The sequence below is a fragment of the Lutzomyia longipalpis genome, chromosome 2, assembly GCF_024334085.1.
Source record: "Lutzomyia longipalpis isolate SR_M1_2022 chromosome 2, ASM2433408v1".
In the NCBI taxonomy this organism is placed as follows: Eukaryota; Metazoa; Arthropoda; class Insecta; order Diptera; family Psychodidae; genus Lutzomyia; species Lutzomyia longipalpis.
Window position 1 is genome coordinate 7,558,934 of NC_074708.1, and position 20,548 is coordinate 7,579,481.

The 20,548-nt window shown below is 36.5% G+C and overlaps 3 protein-coding genes across 3 annotated transcripts in view; 2 read left to right on the plus strand and 1 right to left on the minus strand.

Annotated features, from left to right (window-relative positions):
• The window catches only part of LOC129788976 (dachshund homolog 2), a 1,190,888-nt gene that overhangs the window by 794,156 nt on the left and 376,184 nt on the right, over positions 1 to 20,548 (plus strand). The gene's annotated exons all lie outside the window — the stretch shown is intronic.
• On the plus strand, positions 2,194 to 3,775 carry LOC129788379 (apical junction molecule-like). The gene is made up of 2 exons (XM_055824354.1): positions 2,194 to 2,947; positions 3,033 to 3,775. Exons 1-2 carry the CDS (start codon positions 2,194 to 2,196, stop codon positions 3,773 to 3,775), a joined length of 1,497 nt encoding a protein of 498 aa, XP_055680329.1.
• On the minus strand, positions 4,359 to 20,469 carry LOC129789059 (cyclin-dependent kinase 5 activator 1). The gene is made up of 4 exons (XM_055825686.1): positions 18,904 to 20,469; positions 13,655 to 13,792; positions 8,819 to 9,024; positions 4,359 to 7,423 (listed from the first exon to the last, which is right to left on the minus strand). The coding sequence occupies exons 1-4, from the start codon at positions 19,654 to 19,656 to the stop codon at positions 7,282 to 7,284; spliced, it is 1,239 nt and encodes a 412-aa protein (XP_055681661.1). The 5' UTR covers positions 19,657 to 20,469; the 3' UTR covers positions 4,359 to 7,281.

The following is a 20,548-nucleotide window of genomic DNA, read 5'->3' on the forward strand; positions in this document are numbered from 1 at the left end:
ACACTCTGCTATGTATAAGGGTTGTGTAACTTAATGCAATTTAATGGTGACCACACAGAACATTTTACCCCCCATTACAATTACATCTAAATGATGTCCTCTGGGGTACACCCCACGCCGCCCGTTGGATGAGTTATACAGCGGCATGGCGAAAGACCAAGTGAAAGGCAGATGAGCAAAAATGCACTAAATGATGGTAATTTGATGTTTTTGCATGTTCCACTCCCCCACGGAATTACGAAAGCATTATTAATCCTCTCTTGCGTAAAATATCTCATTCAAATAGGAACTACCTTGGGAACTTCCTTTTATAATGAGAAACCGAAAAGAGAAAAATTCATAAAAGATTTTCTTTTGCTATTGCTTTTTAATGATTCTTTGAGAAAAATGAGCAAAAATTCTTTGAGAACGTTTCAGTTCAAAACCAATTTATTTATATATTTTCATAATATTCGTGATTATTCACCCAAAAGTTCTAAATTGTATATAATTAAATAAGCAACTAAACTCGTCATCTTATCACCTGCTTGGAAAAGTTGGTTAAATTGCCTCTGCATTTTGCTGAAAGTTTAATATTTAATTAATTCCTAAAATTCACAAAAGACGTTCAAATTGCATCCGCAAATTTCATCAACATATTTAAGACAATTTCTATGTACTCTTGCAGCTTTGTGAGCATAAATGAAGCCTCTGGAGTTCCTTAGCGAAGGTTTTTTGGTACATTTTTTATCATCCACCTGGAATTTTCTTTGATGAAATTCTTACAAAATGAAAATCAAACTGTGCAGGTGTTAAGAAGGTGCGCTATACGGGTCGCTTGAATTATTTATCAACCACACCGATGCAGTTCATGGAAGAATAAGTTATTTCCATGGAGAACAGCGCACAACAAGAGGGGTTTAATGTACTTTTACAGAGAGAAGTGAGTTTCTCTGCAGCAACTCCCGAAATTCAAATCAATCCCTTCTGCAAATGTTTTTGGAGGTATTCTCAATGGAAGTGATGTTGAATTTAGAGCAACAAGTCTTTACTCGTTAAAATATTTAAATAATAAGAACAAAATGTCAATAGAATTGAGATTACAATTTTCTTTTAAATAAAAGGGCGTTGGAGGTAATTTCGAAAGAAATTTGTGCAATTAAAGAATTATTCCATTAGGCAATATAATTGCGTTGAATTAAACGGAGCAATAGAAATGAATTTTGGGGGATATTCTTCCCCTAATCATTTTGTAGCCTCCTCCAATTTGATACTTTACACCTGTTCAACGTAAATCCTCCCTCATGAACAGGGAGGTGCGCTTAAGTGACGATCTTTTCACCCGCAACCAATTTGCCCTCATGTAGGTTCCACCAACATCGTTATCATGGCATGTTCCGCGAGAACGTGCTCACAATGCAATTAAAATCCCATAATGTAGTTAAGCATAAATAATTCCGTCAGTATCACTTCATTTTGCAATTTCCTCGCCATTATTCTGCTCTTCTGTTTTCAACCTATTTTCATACTTACTTATTTAGTATGAAAGCTCTCGATTGTTATACATGGAAGGATAAGCTTTCATTTGACTAATAATAGGAATGAAAATTTGGGGGTTTTTCAAAAGAGATCGCAAAGGATATTATACAGAATAAAATTAATTTTAGAACTTAATTAGTTAAAAAAAAAAACGTTAAAAAAATATTTTATTAATTTGTGGAATAAGAAATATTTAAAATATTCAATTTAAATGTAAAGAAAATTATTTTCTTTCCACTAGTCCAGCCATAAGTACGCAGTTAATGCACAAAATGTTTCACTTCTCATTCTTTCTATTTACCAAACCCTCAGCTGAGTTCTCCAGAGCAGAGTCAACCAGTCAATTGTTTGCAATTTCAGTTAAATATAAAAGCAGTTTAATTTAAAATTTAGAGAATTCAGTCATTTTAAAATTATCATTTCTGTTCAGAAATTATTTAAAATTACTTACTTTCCAAAAAATCTCCTCTTTAAAAACTTTCACTCTGACAATGGTTGCAATTCACGCTTCCTCCTCTACCTCCTACACAAAGACTTATTTTCCTCTCGTCGCCATGAATTAACTTTTAATCAACCTGTTGCTATTTATTACGTTGCTATATCACCAGCCCTATTTGTATACGTCCACCAAACAACTACTTTCAATAAGCTTTCAATAAGAAAAACTTCCTCAAAATGCCAAGAAAATTCAACAACTTTTCGGATTTTCTGGATTTTCAAAAAGCCAAAGAAACAGCTCGTAAAGCACATCACGATGAAAAGTACAAATCAGCCATTGAGCGTGAAAATAGATATCGCAATTATTTGCGTGACGAGTCACAGAAGTTGCGTGAAAAGTGGCAAAAAAGTGCAATGAGGGCGGAGAAAAGAAGTGATGCGAGTGCGAAAGGTGAGGTAGTGGAGAAAACCACTCATCGTGAGGAAATGTACAGAAAATTTGCACAGATGAATGCCGAAGAACGACGCAGAGCCATTGAGGATGTTGAGAAAATCATTTGGCGTGACACGGAAAAGCCACGAGAGCTTCAGAGTGCCGCCCTTCTCGGTGAAGTGCTGAAGGTGCAGGAAAAGCAACGGCATGAGATGCAGCAGGTGAGAATGATGCGTCAGCAGAGACGCACCGAGACGGCTGGGGAATTGCTGATGCAGAGTCAACAGTGGTGCGAGGAGCAGCGTCAGAGGGCATACGAGGCACGGAGACGCACTGCGGAGTATAAGAAGGATCTTCAGGGGCTTATTGAGGAGCGCGAAAATGCCCGGAGAATGGAGAGGGAGCAACAAATGCGCCTGGAGCAGGTACTTGAGCAAATGAAGGATGAGGATTGGACAGCAGAGGCACAAGCTCACCGTGAGCAGGAGAGAAAGAGGCGACAAATGGTTCATAGGCATGCTCTTGAGGCCATTAAAATCAAAGATGATATGCTCAAAAGTAAGCGAAATGTATTAATTTTATTACTCAAATTATTACACATACACACAGCCCCTAATCTTGGCAATAAATTTATACTTTGCAGGAGATAAAATGAAGGATGCTATTCATGATCGAATGATTGACTTGTACGACGAAGGCAGGAAGAGAATTTCCAACTTCCTGCAGGAAAAAGCGCGGGAAAAGTGCTCACAACGTGAACAACTCAAATCCATCATTGCTCATCAATTCTTAGAGATTCAACCAAAGACTGAGGAAATTGAGGAAGGGCTCATGAGACGTGCTATTGCAGATCAAGATGAGAATTTCCGGCGGAAGCAGGAAAAAGAGCGCGAAGCCGTGCGAAAGCTCAAACGTGAACGCTTTGAAGCTCAAATGGAGGATTTGCAGTGTCTCCGCGCGAGGAAAGCTCAAGAGCTGGCCGAGCGCCGTCTCTCGGTGGAAAATCGCCTCGAGAATTTCCACGTAACAGCAAAACACCACGAGATGGAGACGAGGGAACGTATGGAGGCGGCACGCCGGCATCGTGAAGCTCTCGACCGGCAAGTGGCGGAAAAGCGCGAACGTGAACGGCGCGAGCGGCAGGAGGAAATAGCATTCACAAACCGAATTATGGAGGAGGAGGCTGCAGCCACTGATACGGCTTTTGGGCGGTTCAGTGAACGCCTCGTTGAGGGGGCGAAAGCCAAGGGGGAGCCTCTCCTACCCCTTGAACGGGCTAAAGAGGCCTACAGAACTTTCCACAGCATAACAAGACGACCCATTCCGCCGCATCTTTGCGACAGAGTACCCATAAATCAGAAATCCTACACTGGTACAAATTGGTAAAGAGATCGTTGTATGGCGTTAATGATAAGAAGAGAAGATAAAAAAAAAAGAAATGCGAGGAACCATTAAAAGGCGAATATTTAATATGAATATAGAAATAATTCTGGAAGAGCTGGAAAACATTTTTTTCCAAGATTTGAAACTCAAATTAAGCTTTTTAATGATTGAAAAATTAAAAGAAAATTCTTTTAAAAAAATTAAGAGAATGAAATTAAAGCAATTTCTCTTACAGTTACAGCAGTTACAAAGAATTGAAACAATTTTCATTTTTTTATGAAATTTCATTTATTTATCCTACAATCTGCAAATAGTTTTCTCCTTTTACATTTAATTCTTCGAAACAAATAAGAATTGCAATTAATATCCTTTTTTTACGCTCTTCAAACGCTCCCACATACGGAAAGGAATTGAAGTGAAACATATTATTTTTTCTCCTTCATTCCGTGCTTATTTTTCTTCATTTATTTTTTATTCTTTCACTCTCTTTGTTTAACAATAAATATATGCACGGGTGGCTAGACGGGGGAGGAATGTGGTAGAAAGGATGATCTTTTTGTTTTCCGGGGATTTTCCTCTTTTTTGCGGGTTTTCCTCTGCTGAACTAAATGTGTCCAGCAAAGTGTGGGAAGGAGGCAAAAATTATGCAGCTAAAATGAAGAAAAAGTTTCTCTTTGTGATGAAACCTGAGGGAATATTTGTTAAGGGTAAACATCCTTGTGGGAATTTGGGAAGTTTTTCTTTTTTTTTATGCAAACGGAGGTTGGTGGATAAAGAGACAGAGAAGGGAAGTAAAGAATGAGAGAGCGAGAGAGTAAAAGTTGATGAAAAATTCTTTGAAACTCTGGTTGTATACCACACACGAGGCAGTCTCATGTTATAATTTGTTTAATAAAAAATATTGCACACCACCGGCCATGAACTCCTCGTTCTTCTTCTTCTTTTGCTACATCTTCAATAAATTGGTTTACTTACTCCTCATCTAAGTCCTAGATAAATTTCACTATAGTTTTACATGAAATTACTTCGTTATCAAATTAATTACAATTTGACCATTTTTTTTGTTGATGGAATTTATTATTTCTAGCCCAGGTGAGATGGCATTTTTTCACTTTAAAATAAATCAGAAGTAGGTACTTGGATGTTTTACTATTTCAGTTAATTTTATTAAAAAAAAAACTTCATATTATTGTAATTAAGAAAATTTTTAACAAAAGCTTGTCTTTTTCCATATCATTTCACTTGTTCATTTCGTAGGGAAATTGTATGGAAAATTTTAAACTCGCATTGAGCAAAATGAAAGCCTTTACTCAAAATTTTGCTAATTATATAAAAAGTTTTTTTTACTCATAAAATTAACCTGAAAAAATGAAACATTTAGGTACAAACTTCAATTTAATTAAGGAGCTTGAATGATTTGAGAGCTATTCCACCTGAGCTGATGTCCTTCAAATCAACTGCTTCAAAATAATTTTTTTTGGTATTTTTTCGTTTATATTTTTATATGTGTATTTTTTTTTCTTTAAAATATATATAGATTTTTTTTAAATACAATATTGAACAATTTTTCTTTCGCTATTTTTTATGTCAATAAACTTTATCCCATAAATCTTGTGAGGATCACTTTAAAGGTTATTTTTCTTTTTAGTTTATTAAGAATACTCCTAAAGAATATTTCACGAATTGTTCGTTTTTTTTTGTTTGTAGGGGGATTTTTTTTCAAAGATTTTTATTACATTTATTGAGTTTTCTTTTGTGTGTGTTTGGTGAATGTATTTTACAGAGAAGAAATAATGTCACCCAGTCTGCGGCATTGATTGATTTTTTTTATTTATTACATTTTGAAATACTTTTAGTGAGTTTTTTTTTTAATTTTTGTTGTGTAATAAATTATTGCACATTTTTCTTTAGACCGTTTCCCCAAAATGTTACAAAAATTCTTTTCCACTAAAATAAAACATTCAATGAGATTTAATTCTTTTGTTAAATAAATATTATTGCAGTGTCTCAAGATGTTTTTCTCCATACGAGATTTTTTTGGTCATTTTTTATGTAAAATATCAATGCTTCCAGTTTTTTTTACTTTATAAAATATTATTTATTGAGAGTTTTTTTTCTTTTCTCTAAATATCTTAAACTTTTACATTGGAAGAATCAATGGAGAGCTCGAAATTTCTTTTTTTTTTCTATGTACTTCTACTTGAAGAAAATTATTTAGTTTTTCCTTCAGAAGATCATTCATGAACTTTTATATGAAAATATTTCATCTTTTTGCTCTACCTAAAATGACAAGAACATTTCTGTAACACATTCTATATTAATGAACTACATTTTACAGAAAAATCTCCATACTTGAGGTTACCTTTTCTTCTTTTAAAAGTTTAAAGAAAAAACCCAACAGAATAGCTAAAGTTTTTAATAAGAAAAAGAAATATGAAAAGAAGTTTTCCTGCAAAGTTTTCCTTTATAGCTGCGAAATTGATTTTTTGTCAATCCCTCTTACAAGTTACGTCTACTTTACTTACATTAGTTTTAATTTATATTTAATACGTGTGTTTTTTAACCTCTACGAATATCTAATAATTTCATTTTCAATGGTACTCCTCTTGCAGATTTATTCGCAAGTCAAAACCTTTTTTTTTCTCTTTATTATCTCCATTTTTTTCACATTCCTTTCTATACAAGAAAATTGTTGAACAGAAAAGTTAAATTTCATTCGCGGAAGTCGAGTTTTTTTTTAATATTTGCATGTTTTTTAATCGATTTTCTCTTCAATAGAAATTTTTAATAATTAATTTTTTTTTGTTAAACATTATACAGCCCCTTCACTGCAAATAGTTCTTTAGAAAATTCTCTTCGAGAGCCACAATCTCACGACATTTCACATATAAATATCTCATTTTCTTATAATCAGTAAAATCCTTTCTGTATGCTTTTATTTTTTTTTAATTTACTTTCATCACAATTAACGTTTTCTTATTCTCAAATTTTTGCATCAAAAATTTTTTTTTCTAAATCAACATTGAAACTTTCTTGAGAACATTCTCGTGCATAGTTTTCTTTGATGTTGAACCATTCATTATTTTCTCTCAATTTATTCTTCAGTTTTTCTTTAATCTCCTATCTGTGTGTGCTTTTCACTAAATATTTTGTTTCTTAATCGTGCAAAATGTTTACGACGACGACACAAAAAGAAAAGAAGGAAAGTTTCTCTTCACGGAAGGTCCGACGCACCAGATTTCTTTTACATATTTATATACTTCACACAATAATTTTCACGGAGAAAATTAAAAGCACGAAAAATGATAAAATTCAAAAGTTCGATTACTGCCCTGGTGTCCATTTTATAAAAGTGGATGGAAGTGCATACGCTGCCTGGTTTTGGCCGTAAATTTCCCACGTAAAACCTACACAACACTCGTGAGCTCCTGGAGTGATGTCTGATGCTGATACTTTTGCTGTTGCCCAGCAATTGAGAGTCGTACAACAACCTCACGGGGATGTCTGCGTCAAGCGACACCATTTGCGGGATTATTGTTGATGGCATTCATACCGCATGCCTTGAGCTCCGTGAAGATTTCAGTGAAGAAACCCGGCTCGGCATTTATTCTCAGCATATTCCCACTGAGACGATTTACAATCAGGAGGCACCTGCAAGTGGAAGGAATAAATTTTTTATTTAATTTGGATGGATTGCCAAGAAGTGCAAGAAAATTTGCAGCCTGAAAATATTTTGCAAAATTCAACAGAGTCTGGCTGGAGCTTTCTGGGGAGATTTTATATATAATTTTTTTTGGTACAATACGTGCAAAAGTTTTAAATTCAATTCTTGTTGCAAGCTTTCAAATTGAATTGATTTACAAAACTAATTCCAAATGGGAATTATTATTGGAGAATTTAATTATTCAAGAAAAAGTTCTGAGCTTCAGAATTATTATAGGCCAGTAGAATTAGCGGAAAATGACCCCAAACTTTTAAATAAATTCGGCCTAGCCAAATTTTTCACCATTTGATTCATAAAAATATAAGATTTTTTTTTAATATTTACGTGCATGCTCTAAAACGTATGCTCATTTCAGAAAATGCGTTTGAAAAATTTTTCATACATTTTTCCATAGAAGGCATCGAAGCCATTGAACGAACATGCGACGTTGCTGATTTTCGTGTTCCGCCGAAGTACGATTTGACAGTTGAGAATTTTGGCGAGTAAATATTTTCATTTTTATGGGAATTTTTTTTTTGTGAAAAATGTGTGTTTTACTTATTATTTCTGCATTATCTCATGTGGGAAGTACTTCTTTTAATCCTCATTATAATCTGTTGAGTGTAAATTGGGGAAATTGTAAAAACTAAAGTATTTTATGTGGTTTGTGTGAGCAATTTATTGGAACACCTCAGTGACGTCACTTGTTCATTCAATGGCTTCGATGGCTTCTATGGGAAAATGTATGGAACTATTTACACGCATTTCCTGAAAAGAGCATAAGTTTTAGAGCATTCTAGTAAGTATAAAAAGGTTTCTTATAATTCTCTGAATCAAATGGTGCAAAATTTGGTTAGTCCCCCATTTATTTGGAGGTAATTTTACATCTCAGCTGACCTATTAGGTTATCTGGTCCGGAGCGTTCTGTCAGCTTTAATTTGATTAGGACAAGATGGTCCAAATGCGAGCTTTTAAAAGCTTTATTAAAGAACTTTTTAAAATTAAAATTTCATATTTTACGCGTTTCGTGGAATGTGCGTCTTGTGGATTTCTTTCCTGTTTTTTTCTTAATAAAAGCTTAAGAAAATCCAGATCGAACCTATGTATATTATTTTCTTATTCAAATAAGAAGCTTTTCTGAACAAAAGGAAAATTCTTTATTGTTTTTTGTTAAAAGGAAACATTTTTTTCTTCAATAAAGAAATAATTTCCTTCAAAAGACTTTTCTAAAAAAGAAACTAAAATAAATTTAGAAAGCCTAATGTAAAGAAAACTTTAAAAAATTACTTCTAAATTCTAAAATTATTTTTAATGCAAAATAAAATTTAAAAAATTCAACTTACCTATCCCAGAATTTATCTTTAGAATCCTCGACTAAGAATGGCTTCAGGGGGTAGCTAATTTCATTGCCCATGTATGAGTAGGACAAATAGAGGCAGGTGAGTACAGCGGCCTGCAATTCGGACTCCTTGGTCTCCTCACCATCGACCAACTCACGAACCAGCATATATACGAAAACAACATTTGCAGGATTTATAAATGCGACATCCTACAATGATAAAATATTCAAAAAAGAAATGTGAGATTTTTTCGTCGGTTCGTCATTCACAAAAAAGGGCTACACAATTTAGGGGGCTGGAGGGAGAGGAGATTGTGCAAAAAAAAAGTGGCAAAATTGATGGGTTTTGGTGTGAGATGGAATCACAGAGAGGATTTTTCATAACAAAAAAAAATTCCATATTATACATACATCCTACGCGATTTTCTCATATAATTCTTTGTAATTTTAGCTCTCACTCATGCGCAATGGGTTGCCCCGGAATTTCTCCAGCACTTTTGACGGAGGGTGGTGACATAAGAGGGGTGACGAAAAGGGGAGCTTTTTGGGGTGTTTTTCCACTTGCAAAATCCCAATGCTGGTGTGCTGGAGGATCACAACAATCCATCAATTCAGTGGGGGGGAAGCTGAGTGAAGAAGTTTTTCTTTTCTTGGTGGAGCCTTGGAGCTGCCTAAGTGGAAATTCTTGCGCCTTTTGCGCTTATTCGTGATTCCTTCGTGTTTTTTTTTGCTTGTATATGTAGATATCGCCCAGCCACCCCCCTCCCCCAACATACCACCAATTTTCAAGTCATAAATTTATATGGATTGCCATATTTGCCTTTTGCTCGAGGAGACATAAGAAGGAGAAAAAGCTCGAGGAGAAACTTTGTCGATAGAGCGTGCAATAAATTTTTGGCCATGATTTTTCGAGGAGATCCATAAAAGCCACAATAAACTACTATTAGCTCACTTTTCCACCCATATTTGGCCCCTTCACGGGGAAATCTCAAACATCTTTTTCAATTATGGAGGTGTTGTGTGTGAAGAATAAAAAAAAAGACGGATCAAAATGGTGGGTGGCGTTTTATATATCGCCCCATCACTTGAAGCTCATAATAAAATCATATATAGAGAACAATTTTAAGTACATTCTACTTAGAAAACTTTTATATTGGAATTGTAGGACAAGATAATCCCGAAAATGGTGTGAAAGTTCAAATTTTCAGATCACCTTCCCCCACCAAAAAAGTTCGATGAAAGTAATCAAAACTTTACTCGCTTTTCATTATCAAAATTCACACAATTTATTGCTTTTTCCGTGGCTCTATTTACATTGGAGATACCTGTCTATCATCCTTATCAAGCCACCCTCACACAGAGCTCTCTGGAAGCTTTCAACGTGGTTTATATGTAACATTATTTTCCCGGTAGAATTTGCCAGAATTTTGCCAAATCTGACGAATTCTTTCGCCCAGCTGAAATGAGATTATTGATCTTTTATTTACGTCACACACCGTGAGCTTCCCCAAAAGTACACGCAAAAGTTGCTAATTTCACACCCCACAGACGACGCAATGATTGTGGAGAAAAGTCTCTTCCGCACCAACGCAGGAGAGCTCTTGCTGGGGGGATGTTTTATACCCCCACATAGGCCCCCAAATGCGGCGGAATTACGGCTTTGTTTATTTTCCCGCCATAGAATTATATATCAGACATTTTCCGCCCTTCCTCCTCATTCTCCAGAGCAAGATTGAGATTTTCACAGAAAGAGAGAGAGAGGAGCAAATATGCTTTAGTAGGAAAATGATCCACCCCCAGCTGGAGGCTCACTCCTACACATGACACACGGAGGTTGCTCTGTGCATGCACAAGAGAAGGCTTGAAGAGCCAAAAACCACAATTGTGATAAATTACAAAGGAGGGTTATTTATTGTTTTGATATTAAAGACGTGAATTTGATACGAAATCTTCTGCGTCGTGACAAATTCATAAACAAGGAAAAACCCCACGAGTTTTCCTGTTTATTGGCATGGAAAACAACAATTGTTTTCAAAAGAATTTATGTAGCTTTAGGTATTTATTTAAGAAAAAAAACAATAAGCTTTTAATGTGATATGATGCTATCTTATTTAATTCATTTTGTTCAAATATTCTTCAAATCAATTTGAAAAAAAAAGCTTCTGTGAGCTTTATTGTGAAGAAAAAACTTCTTCAATTAAATGTTGTGGAAAAGAGTTTTAAAAAAATCCTTAATCTTAAATTGCAAGAAAAAGCTCTGTGGAAGCTCTATTAATTCCTTTTTTTTTTCAAAGCTCCAAAAAGAGAGGAAATCCTACCCATACAGATTCTAAAAGTTTAAAAAGAAATCAATTCCCAACAATTTTAACCTTTACAAATTAAAATGAATTTAATTTGAATTTCGCATAAAAGCTTTTAAATAGAAATATCTGCATTTGACAGAACTATCTATATAATAAAGAAAGGATTTCGTTCCTGTACAGCTATGCATTTCTACACCGTTTGTCCGATCGTGATGAAATTTGGTACAGAGACTACTGATACCAGGCGGTTTTTACCAACGGCATTCATTTTCCCCCCAGATCCCCCCTTCACATAGCCCTCATATAAAATTCATGCTTTTTTGACTACTTTTTGAATTCGGCGCCATAAATGTTGTGCGAAATTCACTTTTTCTCTTTGAAATATCTGTTGGAGGTTTTTGCGTGGCCCATCTTCTTCTTCTCTTCTATATAATAAAGAAAGGATTTCGTTCCTGTACAGCTATGCATTTCTACACCGTTTGTCCGATCGTGATGAAATTTGGTACAGAGACTACTGATACCAGGCGGTTTTTACCAACGGCATTCATTTTCCCCCCAGAGCCCCCCTTCACATAGCCCTCATATAAAATTCATGCTTTTTTGACTACTTTTTGAATTCGGCGCCATAAATGTTGTGCGAAATTCACTTTTTCTCTTTGAAATATCTGTTGGAGGTTTTTGCGTGGCCCATCTATATAATAAAGAAAGGATTTCGTTCCTGTACAGCTATGCATTTCTACACCGTTTGTCCGATCGTGATGAAATTTGGTACAGAGACTACTGATACCAGGCGGTTTTTACCAACGGCATTCATTTTCCCCCCAGAGCCCCCCTTCACATAGCCCTCATATAAAATTCATGCTTTTTTGACTACTTTTTGAATTCGGCGCCATAAATGTTGTGCGAAATTCACTTTTTCTCTTTGAAATATCTGTTGGAGGTTTTTGCGTGGCCCATCTTCTCTATATAATAAAGAAAGGATTTCGTTCCTGTACAGCTATGCATTTCTACACCGTTTGTCCGATCGTGATGAAATTTGGTACAGAGACTACTGATACCAGGCAGTTTTTACCAACGAGTAAATATTTCATTAAATTTATTTCAATTCGTCACAAATTTCTTCTCTTCTAAAAATTTGCGCGAAGCGCAACAAATCCCCGCGAAGCGGGGCGAGGTAAATTGGAGCGAAGCGACAATTTACCTCGTTTATAAATAAACTAAAATTCAAATTTAACGTGACACAATGGAGAAATAAACGTGAATGCTGAAACATTTATCTATTAATTGAATTGATTAATGAAGCAAACAATTCTATTTGTGCAAAATCGAACAATAAAACCAACACATTTGTAAATCAATTTATGTGTGTGGGGGTTAACCCTTCAAGGTCCGCGATCAATCTAGCGAGCTAATTGAACTAAAAATAATTTTTGTGGGTTCCTTTGAGCTCAAATAAGACATTTTTGGCAAAAAATCCCAAATCAAAAATTTTCTGTTTTTCGTTCTTCCTGATCCTGTGAGTCCTTGGGGATGTCCTTTTGTGGTCATAAAATGATCAGGGATTGTAAAGACATAGTCTTGTACTAATTTGGACTCAATATTCATAAAATAACTATACGAAATTAAACATTTTCAAAATCGAGCCTTTGGGTCAGCGTATGACCCAAAAAACTTTAAAGGGTTAACTTTGTGAAAGAGGAATCATTCCAAGTAGCAAATTGTTAAAATTTGGGATAATATAGGACAACCTAATTGTAATATTTCATAGTAAATTGGTAACTAAAATTATGAGGGTGAATAAGGCCTTTTCTCTCAGGAAGAGTTTTTCCAGTCAAGAAAAATAAATTTCCTAACGTACACTTACTTCTAAAATTTTACTAAAAATTGTAGTTCTTTCATTCTGATTTTTTAGTACCCAATTTAACAAGATTTCAATAATATATGTATCAATGTTAAAAGCAATAAAATTTGTTCAAAAAATTTTAAAAACAAAAAATTTAAGTAAAAGCTGGAATTTTCTCTAACTCAGAAAAATAAAATAAAATTTTTATAAATAGTTTTCCCAATAGAATCGATGAAGTATCATCTCAGTCACAATTTGTAAGAATTTTCCCACCAAATTATGTTCATTGTGTATTTATTAGGTATATTGTATCTCTTGCTAAAAATGGGATAATATTATTTGAAGATTTTTATCGATTTTCCTCCATGTTGCCATATATGGCAACAAAAACCAAAAAAAGCTGAATGAAAAAGAAATAGCAAAAGTTTCCTTTTCCACACATTTGGTGAAAAAAGTTTGTCTTCTCTTCGACTTTTTCTTTTTCTTTATTTTTTTTTTTTTGGTTCTTCTTCGGAAGAGATACGAGAAAACCTGAAAATTCAATTATGAAGAAATGCGAAAAGAAGGAACTTTCCCAAATGGGATTCATCTCAACACGGAAAGGGGTTAGAGTGCAAGGATATGGACCGCAGAACATGGGAAGGAGGAAGTTTGTGACTATGTATGTTACGTATGGGGAATATAGGATTGTTACCTGCCATCCCTGCAACAGTAAACTTCTGTCGACAGCTCTCAGCCACATAACAGCGTCACCAGCTTGAAAGTCCCGTAGCTTTCTGCAGCGATCATGCAGAAACATTCCCAGGCACTTTAGGAGTTCTGACGTGGAGGCCTGAAAAGTTATGAAAATTCCTCGTGAGAAAATTTCCCTATACGATGCACCCTCCCTCCCTGGGGGGTGATGCACACAAAAAAAAGTTCTTCTCTTATTGTGCGAAGAAGGTACTAACGGCCTCATGAGACGAGCCATTTCTTCACACAACATACTTCCCTTAATTTATGAGACTTTTCCCCACACTCAATTCAGGCCAATAAAGTAGAACACGGTGAAGAATACTCTATAAATACGCCTAAAGTTAGTCTATGCGCGACTGAGAGAAGGGAAAATATTTGATGGAGCTGTGTGACACTCACATCGCCTTTTCCCCAGCTGTAACCTCCCTGTTTTTGATCCAAAAAAGGAGTCACCCCGAAAAAGCGGAGGAGCAGTGTTATTTATTCCAAGGTTGTTGAAGGCTTGATAGTTTTTCAACACGTGATGTACGAGCTCCACTTGGTCGTGTATTTTACGCCAAGGTGTGTACTTTCCACTGGGAGAGGAGTGGGCAGGGTGGCACAGAGACACAACCTCTCCAACCCCCCTTTCGCACGTTGAGTGCACAAAATGTTGAGGTGAGGAAATTTAATTTTTCCACACAAACAGGTCAAATTTTCTCACACGCCTTCAATTAGTGGAACACGTGAAAAAATAATTAGTCAGCGCATCCACCCACGCGCCAAAGTGATTTGTGCAACCACCCCTACGTTCCTTCTCAATGTCTCAATAAATGAAGACTTTGAAAGGCAATAAGAAGGTTCTTACATTTCCGCCTGACCGTTTGCTCAAGGGGTTGGTTTGAGGGCACTGCTGTAGGCAACGTGCTGTGCAAGCTATTCTCGGGGGTGGTTGGGGTGGAAACTTCAACGCTAAAATGTGGTTTATTGCCAAGAATGTGAAGGCAGGATATAAAATACAGAGATTGATGAACTTATACAACTTTTCGGGTGAAATATGGCTACACTTTGGGGAATTAAAATGAATATATTTTTAAACAAACTCTGATTTATTGAAAATCACCGTAAAAAGAAAAGTTTAAAATCTTTTCAAATGGTAGTTTTCAGTCTCAAAGGATTTATTTTTGATTTTTTCCTTTATAAAAGATTTTGAGGAATCTTAAATTTAAGATTTTGAAAATTTTGCTAGGAAAAGTTATATTCTTTTTAGAATCGTAAAATGAGTATGAATAAAGATGTGGTTTAGGAAGTTTTGAGTTAAGGGGTGTTTATCTGAATGAAAATATTCAGATTTTCTGAAATATTCTGGAAAATTCATCAAAATTCGTAGGTCGTTACAAAAATTCAAGCCTAATACTAAATTCGAGCCTGAAAAGTACTAAATTCTAGCCTCAAATGTACTAAACTATGAACACAAAGAAAAATTTTTATTTTTTTATCAAAAAGATTCTTTTTCTGATTAAAAACATTTTGAACTTTATTTATTTCTTTATCTTTCCCTTTAAATATCTCTCAAATCTCTTATAAATATTGAAAATAATTTTAAGTAAGCCCCAAAATGAATAAATTCCTTTTAAAAAATATATTTCTCGATGTTTTCCCGATAAACAAAATTTCCTCTCTCCCATAAAATTTACATAAATGTCGAATGCATATATGCAAGTCATAAAAAAGCATTTATTTCCTCTCTTTCTTCCTTCTGAGAAACATACATATGTACCTATATATAGCTTTGAATATTCAATAAAATATTGACATTTCCTACCCTTAAAATGCTACATACTTTTTGTCATTATATGTAGAATATGTTTTTTTGCATATAAAGACCAAGTCAAGGCTGGGTGAAAAAAAATTGTATATTGCTTCACACTTTCCTCGTGTTAGTTATTCATTTTTCTGCACTACAACGATTTTGTGGGTCAATTTAATTCCCGCAGATGCTTCTCTGCATGACCTTCCTTGGAAAATGTGTCCCAGATTTTCCACAAAGGATTACTTTTTAATAATCATCCTCTTGAGTTTATTCTGCGACACTTTGTGCGAAATAAAAACTTTTCAATTAAGCTCTCTTTGTGCGGTGTTATTTATGGGTGGGTGGGAGGCTAAAGTTCGAAGGGCATCGCATTAGAAAATTTAAGTACTAGAAATGTAATTTAATTCTTTGTTCGTAAAGAAAAATACCAACGCCCTTAGGTATGATTTTAATTACTTGTGAACCACCCAAAAGCTGGGAAAATCGGTAATTTTTCCGTGGGAAGTGGTCTTGGTGCGCACGTGTGTGTGAGACCTTTGACATTTTGTAATTTTTTCCTTCTTCCTACATATAGCATGGAATACATAATGTGAGGGAAACTTAAAATTAGATTGAAGAAATTGAAATAGTATCAATCATTTAATGGAGGTTGGAGAGGGAATGAACGAAAATAGCCCACAATAGCGTGAGATGTCCGGAAATTGTTCTCTTTGGAGAAAGATGGGTGCGTTATGTGCATGCGGGGGTGGTGAAGTCTATTTTGCGTTTTAACCGGGAGACGATACAAATGTCGCAGCGGGACACCGCAGGTATATAGCTTTGGAAATTGAATTTTCCAAAGGGATGAATGGAAATTTTTATCAAGCGGAAGTGAGGGTGTTCTATTTATGGTTTTCTCCATTGGAAAAATGTTTTCTATGCGTGGCTATTTCAGTCTAAATTTGGGGTCTTTCTAAGGGGTTATTAAAGGTATAGTAGCAAAAAGGGACCAAATCAACCTTATAGTCTACTGCATCCACCCTCGCATTCTGATCTGTGACAGTCAATTTTATTACCGTCAATTTCCCTTCAACCTTCGAGGATGAGTAATTCAAGAAATGAAACATGAAGTCGAATTTAATTACGCAGCATAAAATATTCAAGCTGCTGCGCTATTCTCAGCCATCGAGCATCATTTATAGGGGATGCTACACCCTTAGATGCATCCCTGAGACGTAGTCGTAACTCAAAGGGGGTTCAGGGATGAATTCCGCAGGGAGTAGAACGCGTGCGAGGGGTTCGGCTCCCACAATCCCCAGCAATTCACACCGCATCAGTGCGAACAGGATGCATTTTGTTTGATTGAGCGCTTTTGAGGTATATAGTGCGGAGGGTTTTAGAGGGGAAACCACAGGGGATGAACCGACGCCCCCACGCGGTGAGAAATTTATAGATGTTTCTCGTACAAAAAGGAATTCCATCAATTTCTTTTGCTTTTCTCCCCCATCTAAATGCGGGGATGTTGCACCTCACCAGGAACCACCCTCGGGATTCGCAAGAAAAGTCACCCCTTTGTAGGGAAGTGATGATTTGCGACGCCATCCCACACATGCTACCCTATGCCGAAAATGGGGTTCAATTTCACTCACGAAAACCCACATTCGGGGAAAAATGGCATCGTAAAGTGTGTCCTGTTAAATTTTCATGAGCTCACAAGAGAGCAGATTCCTATGGAGGTGGGTTGCATGATTTTATGTTTGTTGCGCAAGGCAGGGCGCTCTTTTCATAGTAAAAACATGACTTGTTCATTCCCTTCATTCATGCAGCGTTTGGCAAACTATTGGATTTAAGTATCAAAGAGATTTTGTCAAGGACTAGAGAGGAAAGTTAAGAATCTTTGTTAGAGAAGCAATTTTTTAAATAAAATTTGACCATGAAGAACTCAAAGAATATTTTTCCGTTTTAGTACTTTACAGCGGCAGACATAGAACGTCTAACCGTCTCATATCAAGTCAGATTTTGTTCTCAAAAAAATCATAAAAACGGAAACGTTGGAAAAATCAGTTTGGGTGAATATGAGAGAACCCATTACGTTTTAATTAAATCGAATTCTAATATTTCAAATTTTTAAATTTACAATTTAAATTCTTAATTTCAATTTCAGTTCGACATTCTAACATTGTTTATTTTCTAAATATTTAGTAATGTTTCCTAATTTTACTTAAGTTGAATCTGACGGAATTAAACGTTTTTTGGTGTTGTAGGATTAATCCTTCCGATTGCGTCAGCCGTCGAAAGCTCTGGCCCCTAAAATTGAAAGGATGCGTTTGGATTGACCTACCGTCCCTTGGCTGACGCAATCGGAAGGATTTCCTAATTTTAAGCAGATTAATTCAAAGGCTTTAACGTCTTTTAAATTAATTGTTGATTCGTAAATTTTTATAAACATAACTTTGATACGTTTTTATATTTTTTATTGGAAGTTCCTAACGTTTTTGTAATTTTTCACCTTAAATTTCTAACGTTAGAGTCAATATTTAAATATTAAAATTATTTTTCAAAGGCCTTAATATAAGTTTTGTTTTTCTATTTTCTAACAAGTTTTATTCTCGATTTGTTAGTGAAAATCTTAGGGGAAACCGGGGCTAATAAAGTCACTTAAGGGTTTGGAAAAAGCCTAAAATATCATATTTCCTAGCTAGATTGAACAAAATGATCTGAGAAAGAGTTTAGGGCACCTAAAGAAATGAGCTATACATTTCGCTTTATCTATTTGGGAAATATGATATTTTGAGCTTTTTCTAAACCCTTAAGTAACTTTTTTAACCCCGGTCTCCCCTACCTATAGATTTTATTTTTTCAGGCTAATACTTCCAAAATTTTACATATGAAATTGTAAAATTAAATGCAAAAAAATCAAAATCAATTAAATGAATAAAATACTTCTTTTAGGCTTTATTGTATTAAATCCATCGCGTCATTCTTGCCCCAAATTCCTTGGCGAAATTACATTTGACTGCGTGTTTGGGTCATTTGGGGAATTTACAATGACTTTGCGAGTTGTTTTGCAAATAAAATGTCTCTCTTTGCCGAGTTGCGCAATTCGGCAGAGACACACCAGGGATGGTTTGTATTTGGAACACGCAAAAAGCGCAAAAATAGGCAGATAATCTGCATGTACTTTATGCTATATTCTACACATATTTTGCCACATATTCTGCTCATTTCTGCAACAGGATATTGTGTAACTGGTTTGCCCTCAATCTCTATTATGTATGTATGTAGGTAGCTGAGAAGCACCCCCGCGTTGTTGTGCGGGGGTTGAATGTTTAGGCCTGAATGATGTGTGTGGGGGTTTAGTTAGTTTTTTTCTCTGACTGAGGGATTGTCCGAAAAGGGTGTCATATGGGGGTGTTAATGATGATGACCCAACTCACCTGAATGACAGTCTTTCTCGGTCCATGGCTATGTTGGGGTTGCGTAACGGCGGCTGTCTGGAGCGACAGGGGAAGTGTGAGTGGTAGCTTCGGGGCTAATTTGTCGGGCTGCTGGATGGGATTTGTATTGTTGGCACGCACCAAGTCGAGGGCAAGGAGGGCCTTTGGGGCGCCCGGTGTGAAGAATACCTGCTGCTGCGGCGGCTGCTGCACCTGCTGCTGGATATTCTTATTCTTATCCGCAACAAGGGGATGAATCACATCGGTCAGTGGGGTACGGAATGTGGCTGTCGGGAGGTTGGCGGCTTTATTTTTGTTATTGTCCAACTTCTTCTTGCCATGCGATGCAGCCGCCAGTCGTTTCCACGACAAGGCATTAATGAAAAGCGAATGCTTCTTGAGATTCTTCTCCAGGGCATTCTTCTCAGACAGGATGCGCGCACTATCGGTACCCAGGAGGGTGGCTGTATTGTTGGTGACACCGCCACCGTTGCCGCAGCCACCACCACCACTACCCGAGGTGGTGTTTGTGTGATTGTGGGTCTGGCCGACGAGGACAACGGTGGCATTGTTAGGCACAGTCTGACACGGTGGCTTGTTGTTCTCGCGATTGCGAACATTATTCAGCTGCTCGTAGCTGAAATTGTTGAGGGCAAAGTCCGCAGATCCGGCGGAACTCAGCCCGTTCCCGTGATGATGCGTCGAATAGACGGGGCGCCGTTCACGTGGCGAAAAGCTCAGCACTGTCCCCATGGTACGAAGCGTCGTGATTCTGCGTGGGGTTGATTGTGCCAAAAAATCCGTGACGAAGCTTTCTTTTTTTTCGAGGAACAACCCCACAAAATCCCGCGAAATTTTTCAACCCCCAAAATTGGCGCAACTTTGGCTCTACTTTTGCTGTTTACCACCCCCAAAAGGAAAAATTTAACAGCTAAGAGTCATCTGTGTTGGCAAATTTTCCTTCAGAATCAAATTCACACACAAACACACGCGCAATTTGGGGGCTCTGCCCAATCCACCCCCGCACTTGTGAAAAATTATCTCTTCGTCCTGCAAATTTTTCCTTTCACACCCCCCTAGTAAAAAAAAAATTGGGAGCTCTGTTGCAATTTGCTTTTGCACAACGAAGCTGCTGGGCACAACAGGAAACCCCTTTTTTGTCGAAGAAATCCCAACGATTGATTTCTCTCGTACCCCGTGTGTGGGTCGTGCGCAAGGGGTTGTGGGTGGTTGAGTGAGTGAAGTGAAGAGAGAAAAAAAAACGAGAACTTTGTGAATTTGCGTCTTCTTGTCGCACTTTTTCACACAAATTCCATCACTTGATCACTCTCACAACTTGCAAAAGTTCCTCCGAAGAACTTTTCTCTTCACGCGTGAAAAATAAATGTTTTAGTTGCGGAAAAAAGAGGCAAACGCGGAGACCCAGGCGGGGTTGATTTTTTTTTCTTTCGTTCCTCCCAAAAAATGTTTGAATCCCAAGAATAAAGTACAAAATACGCCACAAAGAGGATATGAGCTCCGTTTGCTTCTATCCACTCCGTGTTTTGCTCTCCGTATAAAAGGTACCTTCGGTCGGTCTAACGAGGGGACTCCGTGAGGCGCGCAATCGATTTTGCGGGGTGGCGCACGCGCTACAACCCCCAAA

Coding starts and splice junctions, on each gene's coding strand:
- LOC129788379 (XM_055824354.1), top strand. CDS start 2,194: ATGCCAAGAAAATTCAACAACTTTTCGGATTTTCTGGATTTTCAAAAA. Junction 2,948..3,032: donor CAAAGATGATATGCTCAAAA/GTAAGCGAAATG, acceptor TATACTTTGCAG/GAGATAAAATGAAGGATGCT.
- LOC129789059 (XM_055825686.1), bottom strand. CDS start 19,656: ATGGGGACAGTGCTGAGCTTTTCGCCACGTGAACGGCGCCCCGTCTAT. Junction 13,793..18,903: donor CGAGAAAGACTGTCATTCAG/GTGAGTTGGGTC, acceptor ATAACTTTTCAG/GCCTCCACGTCAGAACTCCT. Junction 7,424..8,818: donor AAAGATAAATTCTGGGATAG/GTAAGTTGAATT, acceptor TTCCACTTGCAG/GTGCCTCCTGATTGTAAATC.